The following is a 26,653-nucleotide window of genomic DNA, read 5'->3' on the forward strand; positions in this document are numbered from 1 at the left end:
TTCTCCTAGACACCTTATGGCTTCCTTGGTTGTTTTTGAACATTTCTTGAAATTCTCTTGGAAGAGTGTGAAGAGTATCAAACATCAGCTGCTCCGGCAGATGAGCTCCTGCCTCTTCGGGGTTTACATCCCCAGCACGGTCCAGCATGCGCGTTCCCTGTCTTCCTCTCCATCAGCTGCAGGATGGGAAAGAGAATGAGAGAGGTGGTTTTGGGCGCAGCCTTGAAATGCCATACACCCCTCTGCCCACATCCCATCATCTGGAACTCGGCCACCTGGCGACATTAGACTGCAAGGAAGAGGGACCACGGAGCTCACCTCTATGACCAGGAAGAAGAGGAATGGACTTGGTGAGTACTTAACAAGTCCAGTCACAAATATATATATATATGAGATTCTATAACTAGTAAATGTTAAGATGTAAATTAATATTCAGAAGATATCAAGAAATGTGATAACATAATTCTACTAGCTGTGTAGGGGCGGACATTTTTTCCCCTCTACCCTTCTAGGTTCTTTTGACTGGCTTAATAATTAAGTTAACATAGATAAACTGGAGAGAAAAAAATTTTAATCTTGTGTGTGCAGGAGCCCCAAAGATATGAGACTCGAGGGCAAAGCAGGTAGTTGAGGTTCATATGCCGTCCTGAGCTCTGGAATGGGAGTAGGAGCCTGGGTCTTCAAAAAAGAGGAGGGTCGCCTGGCTGGGCGTGGCTCAGTGGTTGAGCGTCGACCTAGGATCCAGGCGATCAGGGTTTGATTCCCAGTCAGGGCCCATGCCCGGGTGGCTGGCCGCAGCTGATCAATGACTCTCTCATCATTGATGTTTTTCTCTCTCTCTCTCTCCCTCCTCTTTCCTCTCTCTGAAATCAATAAAGATACATTAAAAAAAAAGAGAGGAAGGTCATTCACAGGACAAAGAAGGAATGTTTGGTAATTAGATGTTTGCCCTGCCACACAGATAGGTTTTATAGATAAAAAGTTATTTCTGATAATAGTACTCATTGTGGGCCTGGCCCCCTATGTAAATTCTTTGAAGTAAATAAGAAAAAGGTAAACATTTTTCTTGAGTCTGCTGGGTCTTGATTGACTTCAGCTCAGATTCATCTACATGCCAAAGTGGCACATTTTGGAGTGGCATATTCTGCTCTCCTTCAGCCGCTTGCTATAGCATTTAGAAATGCAGTAAATGCACGAGTTACTGAATGCCTAATGGCCTTTTTTTTTTTTAATCCTCTCCTGAGGATATTTTTTCCATTGCTTTTGAGAGAGAGTGGAAGGGGGGGCAGAGAAACACATCAATTGGTTGCCTCCTGCCGACCTGGGCGGGGATTGAGCCTGCAACCAAGGTACATGTCCTTGACTGGAATAGAACCCGGGACCCTTTAGTCCCCAGGCTGACGCTCTAACCACTGAGAAAACTGGCTAGGGCCCTAATGGCCTATTGTTATGATCAACATTTGGTTAAAGACACATAGAACCATCACAGAAGGAACTTTAGAAATTCAAGAATAATTCTGAAGCTGTATCTAAAATAAATAAAATTATTCTATTAAAATATTTAGAAAAATATTTAGTAGTAACAGTTTAAATTTAGTTTTATTTTAAATATATATATTTTTATTGACTTCAGAGAGAAGAAGGGAGAGGGAGAGAGAGATAAAAACACAAAAGATGAGTCACTGATCAGCTGCTCTCCTGCACGCCCCCTGCTGCCCATATGCTCTGACCTGGAATCGAACCTTGATCTCCTGGATCATAGTCAATGCTCAACCGCCCAGCCGGGCTTTTTAATGCCTTCTAATAAGATTCCTGTACAGAACAGGAATTCCTGTTCATTTGCTGTTTTTCCTGTATACCTTGCTCATTCCTTGTTTTCAGTGTCTGAGGCCTTGGAACACTTCCTGGCCCTTGCCAGTCTCTTCTTCTAGGGGCTGGATCCCCTTCTTTGTGAAGGGCTTACTCCTGGGGTCCTAGTGGAATGGAACTAACCACCACAGAGCCCCACCCCCATCCTGCTTTACTTCCACCTCCAGGGCTCCCTCACTGCTGAGAATGGGCCTCTGGAAACTTTTGTTTGCTTAAACACACCTAAGTTTTCCATGCTTTCCAAGGCCTTGGATAGTCCTGTTTTCCTTATTAAGAAAGACTCTGTGGCCCTGGCCAGTGTGATTCAGTTGCCTGAGCACTGTGCCATGCACCGAGAGGTCGCTGGTTCCATTCCGGGTCAGGGCACATGCCCAGGGTTTGGGCTCCATCCCCAGTTGGGGATGTTCAGGAGGAAGCAGATTGATGTTTTACTCTCACATTGATGTTTCTCTCTTTCCCTTCCTCTCTCTCTAAAAATAAAAAAAGACTCTGTAGCCTCTTTTAGTTTGCCTCCTACCCAGACCTGCCCTCCCTACCTTTTGGCTGTTCCTCTGTCTGGGCAGAAACACTACTCAACTGTCTGGAATCGTTTCGCTATATGAAGTACTTCATTCCTAGGAACAAGACAACCTTCCCATGTCTAAGCTTTCTCCTGCCAAGAGGAAGACTTGTTATTCTGGTCAAGAGCCTATGGGCACGACATGAGGATGTCCCAATAGGAGACACTTAGGTTTACCACATCAGTCTGATGAGATTAAACACACCTTATGTCATTCTCTGCAGTGGTTGTACTGTTATTTTGCTAAAGGTTGCTAGTATTGCTTATGTACCTATGGGAAGCCTGTTGTGAATGTTTAAGAGAGCGGAGTCTAAAATCAGCTTAACTTCATCCAAGTTGAGGTTTTACCTCTTGCCTGCTGTGGGGACTAAGGAAACAATGCACACTAAGTGCCCAGCAAAGGGTTAGCCATCACTTCCCATCTCTCGTTCTGTCTACACCTTTCCCTGTATTCTATTTGCTCTCCAGAAACCCAGCGAGATCTCAGATTTCCGAGTCTCCCACTGGGTAACGCACCTCATACAGACTTCAACCTGCTCAAGAGGGATGAGCCTGGCTTTGATCTGGAACATTCTAAGGCATTCCATTTGGGCTTCATCAGTCCCTTCTCTTGACCGCACAACCCCGCCTCCCTCCCCAGTCTGGGTCTATAGTGAATAGTCTTCCAAGGGCCTGCGTTGACTTGGCTTTGACCAGAGCTCGGAAGCACAGCATTTAGATGTTTTGCTTTTGTTCCCTCACTAGGTGGCGCTCTTTCCCAGAGTCCTACAAAGCACTGCCTGTTTCACAATTTGTCGAAACCGTGTACCAGCTCTAGCTGGTTCCGCTCAGCGCTTAGAGTGTCTGCCCTGGTAGGGGAGAGTGTGGGAGGCAATCAACCAAGGTGTCTCTCTCACATCGATGTCTCTCTCTCTCTTCCATTCTCTCTGAAAAGCAATGGAAAAAAATATCCTCGGGTGGGGATAAAAAAGAATTAGTCTAGAAAGCTTGGTTTAGCTCCCATAACTATAAAACCACAAATCTTTGACACATAATAAGCTAAATAAGTAATGTCTCTGAAGCTGATTGCTAATGAGGAACAGGAGATAACCTGGTGAGGAATCGTGGAAAGAGCACTGCAGACAGGAGGAATGGCCCGAGCAACGGTCCTGGCTCACGGGACAGCACGATCTGTTCATGCTCAGGGTCATGGTCACACCGGCTCTGAGGCTCATGAGAGCGCCCATGAATCACTATCAACTTCTTCAACCTCTGTTCTCCCCATGTCACGGGTCCCTGGACTTTTTGGGTGCCAATGACACAGGCCAGACTTACTGCAGATGCAGTTTTCTTTTTTCCATCTGGTCTATTAACATCCTACTAGGTGGCTCCTAAATCATAATAGGAATAAAGGTTGGAGTCTAAGTAGTAGGCAGATGGGAAAGATGTGGCCAATTTTCTTAACATCAATCTAACTCAATAGTGTGTGCTACTTAAAACAGTAATATGTAAGAAATGTCATCATACTTTGATATCTCATTTGAAATTGCAGCTTGAAGTGGTGTGGATATTGAAAACTAGGCCTAACTCAGGTGCTTAGTAAATATTTATTGTTGATAGTTTCATAAAGTGTTTTTTGGGGATAATTAATTTTGCTAGTATTTTTAGATTTGCGCTACTACTCTTTCTCCTGTACTTTCTGCAAATTGGAGGTTGTCTCATTATTACAGATTCTAAATGACTGGTTGGTACAGGTGGTGACCACCAGATGACTCCGCTACACAAGTGTGTTCTCTACAATTAGATAAATTACCTGTGGAGTGATATTTTGGTGCCACATGAATACTCCTATTTCTCAGCAATCTGCCATCTAAAGGTTTTAAAGTCCATGAATAACCCTTGCTTAAGTCAATTATTATTATTTTTTTAAAATATATCTTTTATTGATTTCAGAGAGAGGAAGAGAGAGGGAGACAGAAAGAAACATCAATGATGAGAGTCATTGATTGGCTGCCTCCTGCACACCCCCAACTGGGGATCGAGCCCACAACCCGGGCATGTGCCCTGACCAGGAATTGAACTGCAATCTCCTGGATCCTAGGTCAATGCTCAACCGCTGAGCCACGCCTGGCCAGGGCTCAATTATTTCTTTAGGATCTGTATAAGTCATTTTCTAACTATAGCATTTATTCTACATTTAGTTGTTAGCACCCGATTGCAAAGGCAGGGCAAACACTGTTTCCCTTTAATAACCAATTTTCAGAGTAAGAATTTGGTGTAGTAGTAATTTCCAATGATGAAAAATAGTCTCCTGCCCCCCTTCTCTCTCATCAAGTATAACTGTATAGATTTTTATCTATTCAGTATTTACCATCAATTGTAGTCACATGCTAAAATTGCCCTAAATTTGGCCTGTGAAAGATCTTCCAAGCTGGCTTCTTTTTAAAAAAATTTTACATTTACTTATTTAAATTTACTTTTGAAGACTGAATGTACAAATGGACATGGCCAGACCATATATAAAGATAGAATTCTGACCCACGACCTGCAGCAAAATGCTTAGGAAACCAACCTCCATATCTCCAGTAACTAGCCCAGGAAGCCAGCCTGCTATAAGTCAGACTTGAAGGAAGTCAGACTGTTATCTCTGTAACAATCCAGACAGCTAAACAAACCTTCTGTAACAATCAGCTCAATATGGTAGGACTTGATTAAAAACTGACAGCTTCTCTAATTTTTGTTCCCACTTCCAACTTAGAACTGAAGAAAGCCAAATATACACCCCTAACCAATCATAGGGATGCCCCACCGCTAATCAGCTGCCTCCAGCGTCTCTGCCACAGCCCCCACCAGGGTGCATGTGGGCCTCCCCTTCCCTCCACTAAGAAGCTCCCCTCTCCTCTGCCTGCCTTTGAGTCTCTGCCAAACACAAGTGATGGTGGCTTTCTTGCTACAGCAACCTCTGAATACAGCCTCTGCTTTTTAAATTTTGTTGGTTCTTCATTTATTTCTACACTTTACTGAGGTATAATATACATGAAATATAATTTACATTAAGTACACCCATTTTAGTGGTACAGTTTAATGAGTTTTGACAAATATACACACACACACACACACACACACCTGGGTAATCACAACCCTAATCACGATGTAGAAAATGTTCATCACCCCCAGAAGTTTCCTCACCTTCCCTCCCAGTGGATCCTGCTCCTTCTTCCTCCTAGCCAAATTTGGATTTGGCGTCTATCACTATGGATTAGCTCTGCCTGTTCTCCTAAGTGCTGTTGACATAGCTTCATTAGTCTAAGCACTTCCATTGCATTCAGGCACAACAAAAGGTCTGACCTAACGTGGACTTTCCCTGCCCCAGAACTGGAGTCAGCCAATTCTCCAAGATGCTCTCAATCTATTTAGTTGGAAGTGGAATTTAGAAACCATGATCTGATGGGCAAGTGTGTTCATCGTTGCTATAAGCTAACCAGCCTTAATGGTTTACCTGGGACAGTATTAACACAAAGTCAAACATTCTGGGAAATCCTCTCAGTCCCCGGCAAACTGGAATTAACTGGTCAACTACTCTTCCAGATCCTTTCAGTTCATAGGACTAGGAAATTTTAAAAATCATGTGCTTGCCCGGCTGGTGTGGCTCAGCGGTTGAGCATTGACCTAGGATCCAGGAGATAGAGGTTTGATTCCTTATCAGGTCACATGCCTGGGTTTCGGGATTCAATCCCCAGCAGGGGGCGTGCAGGAGCGGGCCAATCAATGACTCTCATCATTGATGTTTCTCTCTCTCTCTCCTTCTCTCTGAAGTCAACAAAAATATATTAAAAAAAAAATCATGTGCTCAAACTGATATTTTCAATTTAAATATATTACAGGTTTTCCCCTGAAATTCCTTGATTTTGTATCTGTATTTCATTTTCTCTTACACTGAAAGTCTTGTGCATTTTAACATTTAAATATTTGTGTACCCTACAATATAGTTTCAAAACCATAGCAACAATATTACCATTAATTATAAACCACTAAATGTAGCTGAAGATTCCTTTGCAGTCCTTTTTTCATCCTTAGCATATATCCTAAAAGGTGAAGGTTAGTGGTGCTCGGGGAGGCTAAAGAGCCATCTATGACAGTGGATAAAGAAAAATTTAATTTATTTAAGGAAAGGGGATGGGGATATGCAAAGGGAAGGGTCACCCAGCAATGAGTCAAAGGGTACTGGGTCCATGATGGCAGCAAAAACATACTTGGGACGGTTAAACAAGGAAGAGCCTAGAAGCAACAGGAGAGCCTGGCTCGGCTGCCTCAGCTCACTGAGAAGTGAGAAGGGGCCTTGGAGACAGCTTCAGGGGGTAAGACAGGGACAAGCCACCACTGCCCATTGCTCCCGATTGGAGGTCTTGTGTGTGGGGGGGTCCCCTTGGAGGGAAGGAGATGGTGCTGGCCAGCTACCTGGGGAGCGTGCTCTGGGTCCTTTGTCCTCAGAGTATTTATCTCTTGCAGGTGGGAATCTTAGGGGAGGGCTCAGGGGAGTGTTGCAATAGAATAGTCATCAGCTTTCTAGGTGCACTCTTCCAGGTTCACTGTCTCCACAGATTGGCCGGTGCCAGGGCAGGGGGCCATTAGTTAATGTAGCTGGTCCTGAGGCGGCCACTTTTCTGGTTTTGCTGCTTTTCTGGGCCTGGAGCTAAACTACAACTGAGGCCTAGATGTTATCTTTAGGCAGGAACCACTCAGAGGTCTGAGCAGCATGACCAGCGATGTGATGGGGGAGGACAAGTTACCCTGGGGACAAGGTTCTTGTTTTCCCAGTTTTGCCCCTTGCAGGCATCCAGGGCTTTCTGTCCTGGTCTCTGTCCTAGTGCATTGTCCTTGTTCTGTTCACGTCTAACACACCCCACCACATACTCTCTGAGTAGTATGTTAAAAACATCTGGGGGGCACCTAGCTGGTTTGGCTTAGTGGCTAGAGCCTGGCACTGGGACTGAAGGGTCCTGGGTTTAATTTTGACCACGGACATGTGCCTCGCTAGCAGGCTCAATACCTGGCTCTGGTTGGGGCGCCTGCAGGTGCGCAAGGCAACCAGTTGATGTATCTCTCTCTCCCTTCCACTCTCTGAAAAGCAACGGAAAACATATCATTCTCTGGTGAGGATTAAAAATATTTATATACATTTGGGGGAGCCCAGGCCGGGTGGCTCAGCTAATCGGAGCGTCAGCTGGGTCAACAATAGGTATTTGATTCTGGGTCTGGGCACATACCTAGGTTGAAGGTTGGATCTCCAGTTGGGGAGCCTATGAGAGGCGACCAATAGGTGTTTCTTTTCCTCGCTCCCTTTCTTTCTAAAATCAATAAAAACATCCGCAGGTGAGGATTAAAAAAAATAAAAATATCTGGGGGACAATTCTTTTCTCTGTTTAATGACATAGTTATGTTACCGATTTGACTTAAGAGTCAAGTTCACTTATTGTAATTTGCTTTCAACTTTGCGTTTAGTTCCCTTTTCTGTTAACTTTTTGCTACGTAAAGACTTCCAAGTTCAAAGACGGAAGCGGCTTGCTCGTTGGCGCCCCTCCGCCGCTCACCGCCCCCGGCTCACCGCGCTCCCAGCGCCCCCCCCAGCTGCTCGCCCGCGTCCTCTTTGGGCTCCGGTCCTTCAGTTTGGGGATCCTGTGATGTGAGTCGCACCTGTTTTCTCCACACCGACCTGATTACTGGGGATACCCCACTCTAAGCCCCCGACACCTTCGGGGATGACCGTTTGGGTAGAGCCGGTGCGGGCGGGCCGATCAGGAGACCCCCTGACCCCCGCGGTCAGCGCCGGCGCCGCTCCCCGTTTCCAGCGACACCCCCCCCCGCCCCCCGCAGTGGCCCGCGCGGCTCGCGGCGCCGCGTCAGGGTGTCCTCCGGCCTCAAGGCTCAGTTAGCCGGGCTCATTGCACCCCCACGGCACGCGCCTCCCCTCGCTCCGGGTCAGCGAGGTGCCCCTAGAGCTGCCCCGAGGGCACAACCTCCGTCTGCTAGACAACGGCGCCGCCGTTCGCCTCGAGAGGTCAAGTCGGGGGGCGCCCAGCGGCCGGGCGGCGGCCCTTCCCCGCGGGAGACAAAGCACCGGCTCCTAGCTCTCCACGCGCGTCACCGGCAGCCCGAGGGCGGCGGGAACCGAGCCCGCGCCCCGCCCGCCGCGCTCCCGGGCGCTCGGAGCGCGCACCTGGCCCGCCGGCCGCGGAAGCGCCGCAGCCCGGCTTTGTGCGCGGCCGGCCAATCACGCGCCGCCCGGGCGCGGATTCCTCCGCCGGGGCCGCGCCGCAGTCGCAGGTGGCCGGCGAGCGCGTCCGCCCGGCGCCGCCAATCGCGACCCCGCTGCCCTTCCCGTGATGCCTCACGGCTGACCTCCGACCTCGCGGCCCACCCTCCCCGCGGGCCGCCTCAGTCCCCGCCCCGCCCCCGCCCCGCCCCCGCCGAGCGTGCGGCGCTCCGGCCGCCGGGGGGTTCCGCGTGAGCGCAGCTCCTCTCTCAGCGCCTCGAGCCCCGGGTCGGGCGCCGTCCCTTGGCCTTTCCTCCCCGCGGCGGGGCCTGCGGCGGCCGGGTAGTTGCGGCCCGTCGGGAGGCTACCGGTCGGTGAGTGGGCGGGACGCGAACCCGACGGGGCGGCCGGGGGCGGGCGGCGGCGCGTTGGGGCCGGGCGGGGCGGGGCGGGGCGGCGGGAGGAGCGGGAAGGGGGTGGGGCAGCGGGGCCTCACTTCCTCCCTCAGCGCCATTTTGTGGCGGCGAGACCCGCAAATAAAGGGGAGCGCGGGGTCTGCGGGAGCGCGATCGGGCGGCCTGGGAGGCGATCGGGCAGCGCGGCCTCGGCCTATGTGACTGGGCGGCGCCGGCGCGACCTCGGCCTGGAGAGGTAAGTGCGGGCCGTCGGCGGGAGCGGCCTCGAGGATCTCTGGATCCCGAGGGCTGAGGCGCGGCCGCGCCGGCCCGGGAAGGGGCGCTCAGAGCCCCTAGGGCGACTCGGGGCCCCCGCCCCGGGCCCGCCGGCCTCCCGTTAGCCGCGCCGCCTTCCCTCCTGCGGGGACACTTCCGGCGTCTCGAGGCCATTTTACCTCCTCCCCGGTCCCCGGGGCCCGGTGTGAGGTGAGCGTCCCGCGGGCGGGCGAGACGGGAGTCCGCCCCCTCGGTGTGCGTCCCGTCCCCGCCTCGGAGTCGCCCCTCCCGCCCCGCGGCGGGACCCCGGGGCTGGCGAGTTCAGCAAGTTAGCGGCGGAGGAAAGCCGCGTTCATTGACCACATTTCACGTCGCGCAGGAGCTGGCGACTGCAGCTGCGCTCGCCCAGAGACTTCCATTTTTAAATGAGCGGTGCGTTCCGAGTTAAAAGGCGACTTTCTACTGAATTACTGACAGGTTTTCGTGAAATCTTAAAAGTCTCACCTTGGGTCCTTGTAAGGCTGCCAGTTAAAGTTTTTTTCTTAAATCATGTCTTTTTTTGTGGGGAACCCAAGTCCAAGTTCTTGTGTTGGTGAAGTCAACTCGATGTTCGATCCCAAACGACTGTGTTAAAATTCTAAGTGTGTCAATATAGTGAAAACCGCTTCTTTTTCCCGTGGCAGAAAAATCTCTCCCTGAGCATTTATTTATAGTCGTGAATTGTCGGTCTCGTTTCCCATCTCCTAGCGCTGAGTGAATTCCGCGCTGGCGGGAGGTGGGAGCCCGCTCCGCACCCCAGCCCTGTGATGTGGGTGTGAGCTTAACAATCGCGTTTGTGGAGCGCGTGAGTTTCACAGCCCCTCACAGTCTCGTGTGTGTGTGGTATGGAACCCCCCGAACATACAGGGAGTGGGCGAAGGGAGGGTTACAGTTCACATCTAAAATTATCCAATGATTACTAAAAAAGCAAGAATAAACACTGTTTCCCGTGCTCACAGTTGTAAACCTACTTTTGCCCCCCTCTGTATACTTAGTAGCAGTCTTGATCATTTTCATAAATTGTATATTATGTAGCTCCTGGAAGAAAGTTTTTTTCTTGCTCTTAAAGTTTTATGTTGGTGGGTCATTTAGCAAAACAAGACCTAGCTACTATCTCCCACTAATCTGCCTCTTAAGTAATTTTCTGTTATTAAACATCAGAAGGAAAACTTTAATATGTCCATAGTAGTATGTTGGCTGTTAAGGTGGTGAATCAGGCTAGAATTCAATGTTCTAAATAAATGTTCTCCTTCTTGAAAATATACGTGGTGAAATTTAGTTTTTTTTAAATGCACATTAAAATTATCTTTTACGTCAATGTTAGTATTTTACTTGAAAAATCTTTTTTTGGGGGGTATAGCACTTAAAGCATTGAGATTTGCCCCACTTTGTGAGGCAGGCAAAATTGCTGTTCCCTTTTTGCTGATTTGGAGACTGTAGCCCAGAGAATTAAGTGACTTGCTTAGGATCACAAGACTTAGAAGGTACAAGAGTCAGGTTGAGGTGGTCTTCCAATTCCTAACTTGTACCCTTTCTACTACAGTGCCAAGGCTGGTACAGTGTTGGATTATTAGTTTGTTGTGTTTAGTTACGAGTTTAGCCAGGTACATGCTTACTGAAGTTGTGTTGGCTGCTGCTTGCCTCTCAGTTTCAAGAAAACTGAGTTGCATAACTTAGGATCACAATGCTAAGAGCTGGGAAGTACTGGGGTTTGGGATGCTAGGCACCTAGCCAACCAAAACTGAGCCTCTAGATCATAGGCTGTTTTTCAATATTAAGGCATCAAGAGTGGATGGTGGTTCTGACATTCTAAGCTTGAGCTATATTATCTTTTTGAATTATCCACATGAATAACTGGAACCGTTACATAATTTTAAAATTATGTTTAACCGGTTTTCTTAAGTGTGCTAAAATGTAACCAAATTGGCCAACTTTGAATTTTATGTATTTTGCTTTTCTGCATTTTCTACTTTAGCTATAAGCTGCTTGCTCATTGTTTAGGATGGGGGAGAGGGAGAATTACCCATCTCCATTAGTTACCGACTTTTGTCATATCGTCATCTGGAAAATGGGGATTAACTTTGAAAAGTTGTGATTATTAAATAGGTGGTTTATAGCACTGGACACATACTCATTTTTTTCCTTCAAGGTTCAGCTTCAAATGATATTTCAGTCATTCCATCTTTCTGGTACACGAATAGATTGATTGTACTAAGAAGCTGGAATGTCTATTGTCTATATGACTGTAGAATTCACTTTAGATGGTTGTTGTGCTGTCATTTGTGCCCCCCAAAAATTGCCTTGGGAAATAATAAATTTCGTAGCACATTTGTGCACAGTGGAAGTCAAACTTGAGAACCAGGTTCTATTTTGACTAAGTTGTTGAATGTTTATGCTTTTAAATTTTAAACCTGTTTTAATTTGCCTTTTGCCAGCCTGCCCATTTAACTATTGTGCAATATCATAGACTCTCAAGGGAAGATTGACTTATCATCAGCTAAAGATAAGGGAGGAGTTTCTTTTTTCTTTTTTTCTTTTTTTTGAATATATCTGTATTGATTTCAGAAGAGAGGAAGAGAGAGGGAGAGAGTTGAAACATCACTGATGAGAGTCGTCATTGATTGGCTGCCTCCTACATGCCCCCAACACCGGATCAAGCCTGCAACCCCAGGCATGTGCCCTGACCGGGAATCGGACCACCAATCTCCTGGATCCTAGGTCAGATCCTAGGTTTATGCCCAACTGCTGAGCCATGCCTGGCTGGGCAGGGAGGAGTTTCTTTCTAAATTGCTTTGAATTCCCATAACTTGTGGAATGACCTGTGACTGTGATAATTGACCTGTGAAATTCGAAGATTTATACAAAACCTGTATTTATTCTTGACTTATATTACAAATTTAGAAATTTTTTATAAAGAAAATAGAAATATCCTTTAAGCAGTGTGTTATTAAAATCTACCCAGCATCAAACTTTAAAAGGAAAGAGAATGTAAGCCAGTGTTAGAAATTAGAATTGTTTCGAATTCTAAAAACTGGAGATCACCAAGCATTCTACAATAAGGCTTAGAAACAAATATTGTTATTCTCAACCTGTTTTTGTTGATGGGGAGGAAACTAATAATTAAATGCTTACTTTGTGCCAGTCACCATGCTAAAGTGTAATGTTTATCTTAAAAAATAGTACAATAATTTTGAGCCGTGGTGGTGGTGGTGGTAATCCTTTTCGAGATGGGGAAACTGAAGCTCTGAGGTTATGCTGCCTTTTTTATTTTCAGTTTGTCACCCTGTTCTAGAAAAGCAGGGTTGTTAGAACTTCTCGGTCCTGTAAATGCCCTTTAAAAACACTTTGGCATATTTATTGCTAATTAAAACTTGCAATTTTATTTTAATGGAATAGGAAGCTGGATAACTATGTATTAAGAAAAGAATGAACAAATGGACCTGGGAAAGTGTCAGGCTGTAGAAACTTACACTAGTTTATAAACTGCAATTTGATATTTACTCTATATTAAATAGCATCCATGATACTTTAGTTTTATAACTAAAATTTTGAGTGTCTCTGGTGCCCAGTAACTAGACAGCAGGTAGACTACCTATCTACAGTGGTAAATTTCGCTGTTTTCAAACTGTCACTCATAGAACTCTATCACAATACCTGTTAATATTAAGTTCTGTATATATACTCAGAGTTTTACAGGATGGTCATCTTAGTTGATTTTGGAAAAAAACTAGATTGGCTTATTTAGCTCACTTTATGATTTAATGGTAACTGAAGCAAATTCATTTGTTTATTTAGCATATGTTTGAGTGCCTACCATGTACTGAGGCATCAGCAGTGAATTAAACAGTTTTCTCATGGAGCTTATTTCATAACTGGGAGAAATAGATATGCATATAAAGTGTCAGTCATGCTAAGAGGTATGAAGAAAAACAAAGCCTGATATGAGGGGATAGCAGGGTAAGGCATGCACTGTTTTGAGTGAGATGAAAAGCCCTTAGAAAGACTTAACCAGAATAGTGACATACATGGGTACACATTTATATACTGGTTAAATGTGGATAGAACTTCTAAAATCATCTTGTAGGGTTTTGGTGTTTTTTTTTAATAGATTATTGTTGTTTACCTACTCTGTTTAGCTCTGGACAAATGGCAAACTTTCTGGGTTCTAAGAGGTTACAGTCTAGTGGGGTGAATGCACATTAAAGCCATGCTAAAATAGTAAGTAGTCAGACCTCTGTGGAGATAAACATGGTGAGGGTTTGTTCCTCAAATGATTGGAATCACTGGTCTCACGTTAAGATAGTCACTGAGCCAGCTGTCAGCTCAGAAACAAATGATATACTCAGGTTTTTGCTAGTGACATCCAATGATAAGCTAATTAAAGAGGGAAGAATTAAGCCAGTAATTTATGTAATGATCAATTTATGTTTATTTTCTAAGATGTACTGATTTCTTCACAGTGTAACCTGAAAATTGGGGCTTAAGAGTATTTGACTTACAGAGTTGGGATTGTATGTGATATAAAAAATGGTACTGGAATACCCTTCTCATATATTCACTAAGAAGTCAAGTAGCACTATAAATTCTTTGGTTACATTATTTATTTATTGTATCTATTTTTTTAAAGATATCTTTTTTGATTTCAGAGAGAGGAAGGGAGAAGGGGAGAGAGAGAGAAACATCAGTGATGAGAGTCATTGATCGGCTGCCTCCTCCACGCCCCCTGCTGGGGATGGAGCCGGAAACCCGGGCATGTGCCCTGACCGGGAATCGAACCTCAATCTCCTGGATCCTAGGTCGATGCTCAACTGCTGACCCACACTCGGCTGGGCTGGTTACATTTTTTAAATTGAGGTATAATTGACAATGACAAATAACGTTAGTTTCAAGTGCACAACGTAACAATTCTATATATGTATACATTGCGAGGTAATCACATTAAGTCTAGTTTACCATGCACCACCATACAAAGAAAAACTGTATGTGTGATGAAGGCTTTTAAGATTTACTTTCTTTCCAGGCTAGTATGGCTCAGTTGGTTGAGCATCATCGTTCCATGCACCAGGAGGTCACAGGTTGCATTCCCTGTCTGAGCACATGCCCGGGTTTCAGGCTCTATCCCCAGTAGGGGGCATGCAGGAGGCAGCCCATTCATGCTTCTCACGTTGCTGTTTCTATCTTTCTCTTCCTCTCCTTTCCCCTCTCTGAAATCAATAAAAACATTTTTTTAAAAAAGACTTACTTAACTTAGCAACTTTCAATATGCAGTACAGTATTAACTATAGTCACCATGCTGTACATTACATCTCCATGACTTTGTTTCTATTTAGTTAAATTTTTAGTAATTTGGAATTTGTAGTGAGTTTGGGTAAGTAAGATAAAGTATAAAGAAAGTGTGTAAGGGAACATTCATGACTATGCTATTGGAAATGATACTTAGAAATAAATTTAAATTAGCTTGTCTCCTTGTTAAATTTGAATATTAGGAAGTAACAGAAGTGTTTTCAGTAAGCAAATAAAGTTAATGAGAATAGTTCTTTCGTTTACCTATCTTTTGCAGCAAGATTAAGTGGATTTTGTATAAACTTATATAAAGGAACTAATTTTGAGATACAAATTACTGTGACATGAAATTAAATAGTGTAGGAAAGTTTTCATTAATACCTATATGTTATATGTAAGCATTGTACAGTAGTGAATTGTGACAGTGATAGATGAATTTTACTTTAACTGTAACACCATAATGCTGTAGGAGGAAAGGCCTAGCAACTGGTACTACCCTCTAAATCAGTTCAGCAAGATGCCTGGGATACTGCCTGAGGTCAATATCTGACTTCAACACAAAGCTGTCCCTTCTGCAGGATTTGTTTTTCATAGGGCAGTTGTAAGAATGCACTGAAAAATTATCTCTCAATCCTTTATGGCAACTTAAAAAGAGTGATCAACTTTTTTACAAAAGAGTATTTTAAAATAACATAATAACAATAGTAGTGTAATGTAATTGTAATGCTAATGTAAGATGTTAACAAAGGAGAAACTGGGTGTGGAGTATACAGGAGTCCTGTTGTAATATCTTTGCAACTGTTCTGTACATCTAAAACTTATAAAAGAAAAGATTTACTTAAAAAGAACCCTTAATGATTTGGTCATAATTGAGTTCACTAATAAATTGGTTCGAAAAGGCCAGTATTTTTTGTTTCTACTTTCAGTGGAAAAAAAGGAAATAGAACCTCATCTCTCTATCTTTTTTTCTAGGATTCAAGATGACCAACGAGGAACCTCTTCCCAAAAAGGTGTGTTTTTTCCAGCAGTTTTTTGTTGTTTGTTTTTGGATAATAGAGCTGAAGGGTCTGTCTGGATTGTTTGTTTATTGCTCACTGCTTTCCCTGTGACAGTAATAGCATGGTGGTGTATAATATACTAGACGGTGTCTCTTGTATGCAGTGTATTTTTAGAACATTTTCAGATTTTGGAAAACTCTTGTAACGTTGTCCCCATGCTCTGCTCTTAGCCCTTATTATATGAACATTATACAAATAATGTCAGAAAAGGAGATTATTTCACAGGTTCCTATAAGTTACATATTTTCTTTTTTCCTAATTTAAATTCCTTTGATTATAATGTTAAAATCACTTCTATATTTTTCCAAAAAAGAAGTTACAGCTGCTTAGTTCTTAGATTCTACCTTTTCCTCTCGTCTTATTCCCCCTGTCAGTTTATTCACTATTACACACACACAGATACAAGAAGTAACATAGGCAGTAAAATCTTAGTCATTTCTCATAGCAATATTTTTTTCTGATACATCTCCTTGGGCAAGGGAAACAAAAAATAAACAAATGGGACTTAAATCAAACTAAGAGGTTTTGCACAGCAAAGGAAACTGTCAACAAAATGAAAAGCTAACCCACTGAATGGGAGAACATATTCGCCGATATACCTGATAAGAGGTTAATATCTAAAATTTATAAAGAATTTATAAAACTCAATACCAAAAAAAATATATATATATACAGTTAAGAAATGGGCAAAAGATCTGAATAGATACTTCTTCAAAGACAACATATAGATGGCCAATAGACATAAGAAAAAGATGTTCAATGTCACTAATAATTAGAGGGATGCAAATTAAAACCACAATGAAATACCACCTCACATCTGCCAGAATGCCTGTCATCAAACAAGTGTTGGCCGGAAAAGGGCACCCTCATGCACTGTTGGTGGGAATGCAGAATGGTGTAGTCCCTGAGGAAAGCAGTATGGAGTTGCCTAAAAAAATTTAAAATGTAACTGCCTTGTGGCCCAGTGATTCCACCTCTGGGAATTTACCTGAAGAAACCGGAACCACTAATTCGAAAGAATATATGCACCCCTGTGCTCACTGCAGCATTATTTACAATAGCCAAGATTTGGAAGCAGCCCAAGTGTCAGTCAGTAGATGAGTGTCTAAAAAAGCTGTGGTATGTTTACACAATGGAATACTACTTGGTCATAAAGAAGAAGGAAATCTTACCTTTTGTGACTGCATGGATGGACCTGGAGAACATTATGCTAAGTGAAATAGGCCAGCAGAGAAAGACAAGTACCATAAGATTTCACTCATGTGGAATCTAATGAACAAAATGAATTAACAAGCAAAATAGAGACAGACTCACAGATAGTGAGCAAGGTGACAGCTGTTGGGGATGGTTTGGTGGGGTGGAGGGATTGAGCGAAAAAAACTCAGACAGTGTAGTGATTGCTCAGCGGGGGTAGAGAAGGGGGAGGGCATAGGGGTGATAAATGGTGATGGATGGAGACTTGACTTGGCATGGTGAACACACAGTGTGGTGTACAGATGTGTTGTGGAATTGTGTACCTGAAACCTGTATGATTTTGTTAATCAGTGTGACCTCAATACATTCAGTAAAAAGGGAAAAAAGAGGTGGTGCTTCAGATTCTAGCTGTTAGCTTGCCTTAGTACAGAGCACAAGCCCAAAGTCAAATGTGTCCCAAATTGTTAAATCATACTTGTTTTAGTAAAAAAAAGAAGCAGTAATGCTGTTTCTAAGAGGAATTTATAATTCAATTGGGGAAGCAGGGTGTGTGCTTACTAATTCGTGAATATTTAAGTGAACAATTGAGATAAGTACGTTATAAGGGAAACTAATATAGCCATAATTTTATACTAGAGTAGGAGAGGTGCCTCACCTTTATAATCTTCATTATAGAGAAAACAGTTAAATGTCCCTCAATTTACAAAGCAATTTCAGCTAACTAGACTATTATGCCCATTTTTTAAAACTTTATTTTGAAATAATTATTGATTCACAGAAAGTTGCAAAGAAATATACTGGGAGGTTCTTTGTACTCTTCCTCCAACCTCCTTCAGTGTTAATGTCATGTATAACTATCAGGCACCTTGCATAACATTGTCAAAACCAGGAACTTGACACGGCTTGTTCAGATTTCACAGGTTCTATATGCAGAGAGAGAGAGAGAGTGTCTGTGTAGTTTTATCTTGCATAACTTAGTATAACCCCCACCACAACCAAATTAGTTGACTGAATCACTACCACAAGCCTCCCTTGTGTCATTTCCTTATAGCCATATCCATTCCCTTCCTCTCCTTCCCTAACACCTGGCAAACAGTTTTCCTTTTCTATAATTATGCTACTCTACAAATGTTATATAAATGAAACCATGCAGTATATGTATCCTTTTGAGATTGATTTTTTCACTCAGTATAGTTTTCCATAAGGTTTATCCAAGTTGCACATATCAGTAGTGTGTTTCTTTTTAGTATCCTATGATGTGGATGTATCATAGTTTAACTATTCACCTGTTGCAGTTTGGGTAGTTGCCAAGTTTTGGCTGTTACAAATAAAGCTGTACATTCATGTGCAAGTTTCTGTGTGAAAATAAATTTTCATTTCTTGGATACGTGCTTAAGAGTGCAAATGCTGGGTTGTCTAGCATACCCATTTTTAGTTTTGAAAGGAACCACCAAACTTTTTCGGAGCAGCTGTGCCATTTTACGTTCTCATCAGCAGCGTATGAAGGTTGAGGTTCTGCGTCTTCATCTCCTGTTTGGGGTTGTTAGCACAGTCTTTTATTTAGCCATTTTACTAGGTGTATAATGATAGCTCATTGGGGTTTTAATTTGCATTTGCTTAATGATGCACATTTTAAAGATAAATAGTTCACCTTTTTAAAACTTCTTTCCAATAAAGTAAGAGCTTGTGTTTTTAAAAATTACAGTATGTACTGAGCCATTTGAGTCTCAGACTCTGGAGATGTTCCATATGTCTCAGTACAGGGCTCCTTTTGGAAGGGGCTTTGTGTGTCTTCAGTAAATAAAGGGAATCCTAGTAAAAACCAGCAATTGAGGGATTAGAAGTTATGATCCTGTCTTCATAAAATATGAAGAGCTTAGTGCTAGTGGTATTTAATACTTAAAATTTTTAGCAAGAGCACTCAGTTCATATTGTAATTCTCTTTATAGGTTCGACTGAGTGAGACAGACTTCAAAGTTATGGCACGAGATGAGTTAATTTTAAGGTAAAATGTTCTTTTATCAAAATATAAAAATATTTCTGTAGAACATTACATTGTGATTCTATAAAGTTTTTGTTTTTATATCAGATATTTTATTTTTTAATGTGATACATCTTAAAATCACTTAATGTATTTTTGGAATGTGTTTTTATGGCCTATTTCTTTATTGTATAAACATTGAGAAAAGCATATAACTTTAAAGATCTAACTTCTAGACAAATAGGTATCCTGAATTTTTTTCTTGCAAAGGGAAGATATTCAGAATTTTACCTTGAAAAGCATTTATGCTTCATGAGTATAACTTGATGTGAGTAAAGATTCTGCTTTCAGTTTAAAATATATGTAGGCTTGGTTTAATGTAGTTATTTCTTCCTTTTCTGTTTAATATATGAGAAAGTCAGTACTAAAGGATATGTTTTTAGTTACGGAAGAAATACATTATTTACCGAGGAGGCAAGTCACTCTTTCTCATAACTGACCTTGGTCAGCTCGTGTAGCTCTTTATATCCTTCATTTTCTCATCTGGGAGTTGAAGGAGTTGGATTAAATTACTTTTAACAGTTACTTCCAGCTCTGATTTTCTGTGGTGGTTTTATAAATGTCCTGGATTGTCAGATGCAGCATTACGGTATTTATTAAGTGCAAGAAATCAGAAGAGGGCCCTAGCTGGTTTGCGCAGTGGTTAGAGCGCTGGCCCGCAGACTAAAGGGTCCCCGGTTCCATGCAGGCTTGGTCGGGGCACGTGCGGGAGGCAACCAATCGAGGTGTCTCTTGCACATGGATATGTGTCCTGTCCCCCCCTGCCCCCCGAAAAGCAATGGAAAAAATATCCTCAGGTGAGGTTTAAAAAAATCAGAAAAGGTGATCACATTTTTTCTGCATTTTATACCATGGTTGGTAAGTTTTTTTACATGACATCTTTAGGTAAAAATAAAATGAATTTTTTCAGGGTCATTGAACTTTTTTCTCTAGAAATTTCAAAGAAGTTTTACTTGAAGAACTAAGTAAATCTAACAGGCTGGAGGTAGGGGAGAGAAGACGTGTTTTGTAAGACAGACAGATGGCTCCTCCTGTTGTTTCCTAGAGTCACCCTTGTTCTACGTACTCTGTTGTGGACGCCCCTTTCTCTTCCTTTTCTGTAATCGCATGCGTAGGACAGGCTTTCCATTGCATGCTTGTTTCCTCCACGTAAATTCGAGTCCTTGCTTTCTGAAACACTTGTCCTCACGTGCTGAGGCAGGCGCTGGCTTACGATGCACCGTTCACCTGCTTCGTGCCTCTGACGTGGCCTTTTATCCTTTCTTAGGTAATTCCTCTGCTTGGTATGTGCAGTCTTTTTTCTTGGTTTAATTGTGTGTGTGAGATTAGTACTATAATCTTAATAAAAATCATAGTAACACTTTTTAATGTTACCTTTAAGGTTTTAAAATCATGTGTAGTGTATATTCTTGATGTCAGTTTAACATCTTTCTTTAGGGAATTCTCTCATTTATGACTTTTAGGTGAGTTTTTTCCTCATTAATTCTCGGTGATTTTAAATCAACTGCTACTTAACTAGTCTGTGCCTTTTGTCTTCTTGATAAAGATGTTCTTTTTGAGCTTTTATATTTTTCTAGTTCTCTAAAACAAGTAGTTCTTACATAGCCTCCACAAGAGACCTTTATTCATCCCCAAACAGTGAATGCACTCTGTTAGTGTCCTAGGTTGCCTGGGCCATAACTTTTGGCTGAGTAACAGTCTTTATATGGAAGGTAAATTAGCTTGGTATTATGAAGTATTTTTTGGCCATTACATTGTAATAATAAATCTTACAGAAGACCTGTCAAAGTTTTTAAGATATTAAAAAGATTTTCTAAAATTAAATTTTGATTAGCTGTAATGGAAGAGTAGCTTGAAAACATAGCTATTCGGTAAGCAAGATAGTGACATTCAGGGCAGATTACTCTTGCATAAGCAGTTGCTTAAACCTATGACTGGGAAAAGCTCTGTTGTTTGTATGCAGTAATTGCAAGAACAGCTCATATAGCTTATGTTCTGTGGGTAGAGGAATATAATGAGGAAGAAAGGTCTCATACTCTGTATATGGCATTTATGCAAGTTGTTTCTGCCATTTAGATACAGCTTTAAAAATAGTCTTGAAAAATAGTATGTTCTCTCCCCTTTTTTACAGGCAGAAATAAATATTATTTTGAGAGAGTGACATGTTATATTCACAAAAGAGCCAAGACAACCTGCAGTCCCTTACAATTAAGCATATTTTTATATTCCTTTTGTTTGAGGTGGACAGCATACCTGAAAGTAGTAGTAGGCTTTTTACTCAGCTTCCATTATCCAGGCATTGGCTGAACATCAGTTATACAAAATCCTGTATGGTGTGTGATCTGACCCAGAGAAGCACACGTGGTATGTTCTCAGGAGAGGACACTTTTCTCTGTGATTCCTTTTACAAAACCTCCATTAAGTTGAGAAGGAATAATGAAGTGACTAGTTTGTTATTGGTTAAACTAGATTTATACTTATCTCAAAATGGAAGAGACCTTAAAAATCATGCAGCAGACCCAGCTGAGCGCGGCTCAGCAGTTGAGCATCGACATAGGATCCAGTAGATAGCAGTTCGATTCTCGGTCAGGGCACATGCCAGGGTTTCAGGCTCAATCCCCAGGCTGGGGCATGCAGGAGGCAGCCGATCAGTGATGACTCTCTCATCATTGATGTTTCTCTCTCTCTCTCCCTCCCTCTCTCTGAAATCAATAAAGATATATTTAAAAAAAAAAAATCATGCTGCAGAAATCTCAGTGTTAAATTTATAAGTTTATGGATGTGATTTTTCTAGTTTTTAATAAAGCTACTTCAGTTTAACAACTAACATGAATTTCTTTTTGTACTAGATGGAAACAGTATGAAGCATATGTGCAAGCTTTGGAGGGCAAGTACACAGATCTGAACTGTAAGTTTGAGTTATAGCTTCCTAAAGACTCCTTTTAGACTGTTATAGACATGCAGGATAATTGATTTTGCTAAGCAAATGCAATTTTTATTCAAACATTAAAGAACTATGTCTGAGCACTATATTGAGTGCTAGGAAATAGATGAATGAGACATGATCTCTCTTCTTGGGGAGTTTCCAGTCATTGGGGAAGACTGACATGCAGTGATCATATAACACTATGACTGTTTTAGCGGAATTATATGCAAGGTTCTGAGAGAGCATGGATAGAGAAACTTAACAACTATTTGAAACTTTCCTAGGTCTGTCCCTAACCCCTTCCACAGAGGAATTTGAATTAAAGCATGAATTATTAGTCTAGAAGGTATATAGAAACAACCAGTAATAAATTTATTTAAATTGTGACTTAATTATTATTTAAATTGTAAAACTAGGACGTGGCTATATTTTTACAGATTTTCCAAAATCTGCTAAAAATACCAACAAAGTTTATAATTTCATACCATTTTCGTCTGTCACTTTTCACTGAGAGTAACATACTATTTGTGAGTATAAAAACCAATATTGTTTTCTAAGCCCAGAAAGCTTAATATCCTGAAATTTCAATTATACAACTATATTATAATCTATAGATTTATGAACATTATGAAAACTTAAAGTAGTAATTGTTCATGCAGTTATTGACATGTTTATTATTTTGAATAGGTTAAAATCAATACTAGCCAGGACTCTGGAATACTGTTTAATATAAACAAATGCAAATAATAAAGTTTCCTGTGTTCCATTGGAACAGATTAGACTGTATCATAACTCCATCTAGTTTTAGGTGGCTTTGGACCACTATCACACCGTGATTTTCTCCTGAAAGAGCACTTGTGCTTGGGAACAACTTTCCTGTTCTAAAAGTAGTTAAGATAGAAACTAAAGACTTAATGATTTTTTACCCTGGTTTTTATTATCCTTGACAAGGGCAGTCATAACTTTTATTTCATTAGTTCAGTTTGATTTTGAATTGTATTTCATAATGTTTTGAAAAAAAATTTTTTTAATCATCAGCTAATGATGTAACTGGCTTAAGGGAGTCGGAGGAAAAACTAAAGCAACAACAGCAAGAGTCTGCACGAAGGGAAAACATCCTTGTAATGAGACTAGCAACCAAGGAGCAAGAGATGCAAGAGTGTACTGTAAGTATTTCAGATCTTTTAACTCTTTTTGAGGAATTGTATTTTAGCCCACATTTCATGTGCTAATTAGTACTCAGCTAATTATATATACTTAATAATATAAATTCAAGTTTTGTTAGGTCGGTATGCTTTGAGCTATAAATAGCTAAATGTAAATTTTTGGTTGATAGCCTGTCATGATTGGATTTAAAATAGGTTTTTGTGCCCTGGCCAGGTAACTCAATTGGTTAGAGTGTCATCCCGATAACCAAAGCTGCAGGCTTGATCCCCAGTCAGGGCACATACAACAATCAACCAATGAATGCATAAATAGGTGGAACGACGGGTTGATGTTTTTCTCTCTGAAAATCAATAAATAGTCCTAGCCAGTTTGACTCAGACCGTCGACCCTCGGACTGAAGGATCCCGTGTTCAATTCCTGCCAAGGGCATATGCCTGTGTTTCAGGTTCAGTCCCCAGTGGGGTGTGTATGGGAGGCAACCGTTCGATATTTCTCTCCCTCTCCTCTCTTCCCCCCTCCCCCCTCCCCCCTCCCCTCTCCCCCCCTTCCCTCCTTCCCTCCCTTCCTTCTTCTCTCTAAAATCAATAAAGACATGTCCTTTATTGAGGATTAAAATACATATATATATGTTTTGTGTGGCCAAGAAGTCAGAAGTTTAAAGTTATTCCCTGAAAGGTTCGTGATTTATGAGAATTAGTATATTGATTCAAATATTTTTTTAGTAACTTGATATCTGAGGGTATAAGGAGGACACTAAATAAACCATCTGATTAGTTTCTTCTCTGTGCTCTTTATCCCTCAGTGCCTAAAACTATTTTTCTTAGTATAATTATTGTAGCTTTTATTTGTACCCTTTTTCATGTCTACATAGATCTAAATTGTAGTGATATATTTGATGATTTAGCTCTGGTTGCATTTAGATTCAATTTTATGTACTTTTTTCTTTTTTTGAACTCCTCACCCGAGGATATTTTTTTCCATTGCTTTTCAGAGAGGATTGGGGTGGGGGGAGAGAGAGAAACATTGATGTGAAAGAGACACATCCCCGGGCCTGCAACTGAGGTACATGCGCTTGGCTGGAGTCGAACCTGGGACCCTTCAGTCCGTAGGCCGATGCTCTAACCACTGAGGAAAACTGGCTAGGGGTAGCCATTTTTTAAATTCAGTGTTAGTATATGTAAGTTATACTAAATAGAGGAAGCTCTATCACTGTTTTTTCTCATTTTAAAATCTGAACTTTTCTTGAATCATTTTGTTGTAATCTTCATTCGTTTGATATATATTTATTAAAATCTAATGCGTATGGCAGTATTCTGGTCACTAGGGACTAATGTATGGGGCACAGTCCTATTCCTGTTCTCTCATCCTTTTACTTCCTATGCAGAGATTGTCCACATCTTCACAAAAGTCTCTTGTCCCTCTTCCTTCATTTTTTCAAAATGACTCTTCACCTGTCACTTTGCTTAAGAAAACAGTAGCCTTGGTCATTGTCTCTACTTTCTCATCACTTTTTTCCTTTTGTTTCTATCTTCACTGCCACTGATTTTTTTCCCACCTCTAATGTCACTAACTAATGCAAATTTAATAAATTTCTCTTTTTCTCAGTATTCGTAGGCCTTCACTTTCTGTATTTTCAACTATTAACCATCCTCACTTTTGGCTGTTGGTTCCGAGAAGTCTCACCAATAGTTTGAATATTGTTGTTTTCTTTTTTATGTAACACCCACCTCATCCCTCCCAACTAAAATTTTTTCTCTCTTGTGCTCAGTCTCAGAACCATTTAATTCCTTCCTCCTTTTTCTGGTACTTAGGGTTCTAGATTCTACCATTCCCCTATTCAGTAGTTTTAGATCTCCCTGTTTGCATGGCATTGTGCAAGATGCTTACATATGCAGAGGATGAATCTTACCTCCAGATGCTAACACCTGGTAGATGGAGTGGGAATGGATGGTCCAGTGGTAATTCCTCATGACACCAGTGTGTCTGGAACTCTCTCTTCTTGAGTCCTCCTCTTGCTCTCCTAGTTCAGGGACTTCTCACCACTTCCTTTAGACAATATGTGCTACTGAGGTCTACGATTCTTCAGCTGTCCTGTATACACTGGCAGTGTTGATAGCATCATGCCCGATCAAAGCTTTTCTTGATGCCCCATCACTCTTTTGTCTTCTCAGCCTAGATTTTAAGATTATCTCAACTAGAACCTAACCTTTTCCAGCCACATTTTTTTACAGTCCCTTCACAGGCCTGTTGAAGAACTCACAACTGTGTTCTTTCAGTTAGAATACAGAGTGAAGTTTTACAGAAAGGGTAGCAGGAACAAAAACACAGGGAAAGGGCCAGGTTAATGTGGCAGACAAGAGCAGTTCACTCCATAAATCCAAATAGTGACTATGTCAGTGTTAGAGAGGCAGGGTTTTCTTTAGTGATAGTAGTATGTGGTACATACTATATGGCATGCTTTATTCCTGTTAAATGTCTTAGCAACTGGCCTTACACTGAATAAGCAGTTGTATTTTTTTGTTTGAAAAAAATCTCCCTTAGCTAAGTAAAAATCAGCTGTTTGCTCAGTGAAATAGTAATTATATTCCAAATCAATTCAGTATATTTTTAGCTTTTATTAAATTTATGATAGAAACTAACTACTTATGAAATGTTAACCTAAATCTTATTTAAGCTTTAGTGCGGAGCAGGATCTTGAACCATATCTTCTTTGGGTGTGAAGAAAGTGATGCATTGAATGCTAATAAACTATATTTCATATTTTAGAAAGGTATTTTTAATGTGCTAGTAAATAAAAACTGAAGTCGAAATGGAAGGTTTCATATGTAAGTAGAGAAGGCCTGGTGTGGTGGGAAAAGCCCTAGACTGGGAGTCAGGAGGCTTGAGAACTAGAATTCTAGTCCCAGTTCTGGCACTGAACCAACTGTATTTGTGGACAATTGGTTTCTGTAATTTATCAAAAATAAGCAGTTTAGACTAGGTCAGTCACTTTCCAACTTTATAATTCTGTGATTTAAATCTATTCTGAAGGGGAAAAAAATAAACATGATTTATTTTGTCTTAAGGTGCTATTTATAAAGCTATTTATAAGGTGCTGTTTATAAAATAATGCCAACTCACTTAAATATAAAAATACTGCATATTTTGAAATATAGAGATGCAAATGTGTATTTTAAATTACAACCTTATACCTGGTGTATTTTTAAGGGATTTGCATTGTATATAAAATAACTTCCATAGGCACAAATTTGAATGAGTAAAGCACTCTAGTGTTATAGAATTAATATTTTAAACTTGGTTTTTTTCCAGTCTGTGCTAGTATTTTTAATAAATAAAACAGACTTTTTTCTTTTTTTTTTTGGTACTGTTTTGGTTGCAAAGTAAAATGTGTAGCCTCTTTATTTAAAGATTCCAAATAGGGAAATGCAATCAAATAGCCTAATTCCTACATGGATAACCTTAAAGAGTTTTTAATTTTTACTTTTTCTAGAGGATTTTAAGATCAAAGAGGGAGAGTTTTAATGAACAAGTTGGTAAATCCAGTGAATGAAAGGGATTTTACCCCACCTGCTTATGTATGTTTCCTTTGATTTGGTAGTAATTGTTTCTTTTGC

At 41.4% G+C, this 26,653-nt stretch overlaps 1 protein-coding gene and 1 long non-coding RNA gene across 7 annotated transcripts in view; one reads left to right on the top strand and one right to left on the bottom strand.

Annotated features, from left to right (window-relative positions):
• Nucleotides 1–8,789, bottom strand: LOC308559061. The gene is made up of 3 exons (XR_013999094.1): nucleotides 8,625–8,789; nucleotides 7,675–7,755; nucleotides 1–176 (listed from the first exon to the last, which is right to left on the bottom strand). It is a non-coding gene; the product is annotated as an uncharacterized lncRNA (long non-coding RNA).
• Nucleotides 8,630–26,653, top strand: part of WTAP (WT1 associated protein) — a 25,713-nt gene continuing 7,689 nt past the window's right edge. For 2 of the 6 annotated variants that reach the window (XR_013999091.1, XM_081141272.1), the window contains exons 1-5: nucleotides 8,630–9,034; nucleotides 15,626–15,663; nucleotides 18,855–18,910; nucleotides 21,796–21,854; nucleotides 22,911–23,038. Coding sequence is in view for 3 of the 6 variants with exons in the window: in XM_081141272.1 (XP_080997398.1) it covers nucleotides 15,634–15,663; nucleotides 18,855–18,910; nucleotides 21,796–21,854; nucleotides 22,911–23,038 (273 nt within the window). In the remaining 3 variants the exon portion in view is untranslated. Of the gene's footprint in view, nucleotides 9,035–9,121; nucleotides 9,312–9,686; nucleotides 9,764–15,625; nucleotides 15,664–18,854; nucleotides 18,911–21,795; nucleotides 21,855–22,910; nucleotides 23,039–26,653 lie in introns of those variants that run through there. The other 4 variants (XR_013999092.1, XM_081141271.1, XR_013999093.1 and 1 more) reach the window with 3 other exon arrangements.

Source organism: Miniopterus schreibersii (assembly GCF_964146895.1).
Source record: "Miniopterus schreibersii genome assembly, chromosome: 6".
Taxonomy (NCBI): domain Eukaryota; kingdom Metazoa; phylum Chordata; class Mammalia; order Chiroptera; family Miniopteridae; genus Miniopterus; species Miniopterus schreibersii.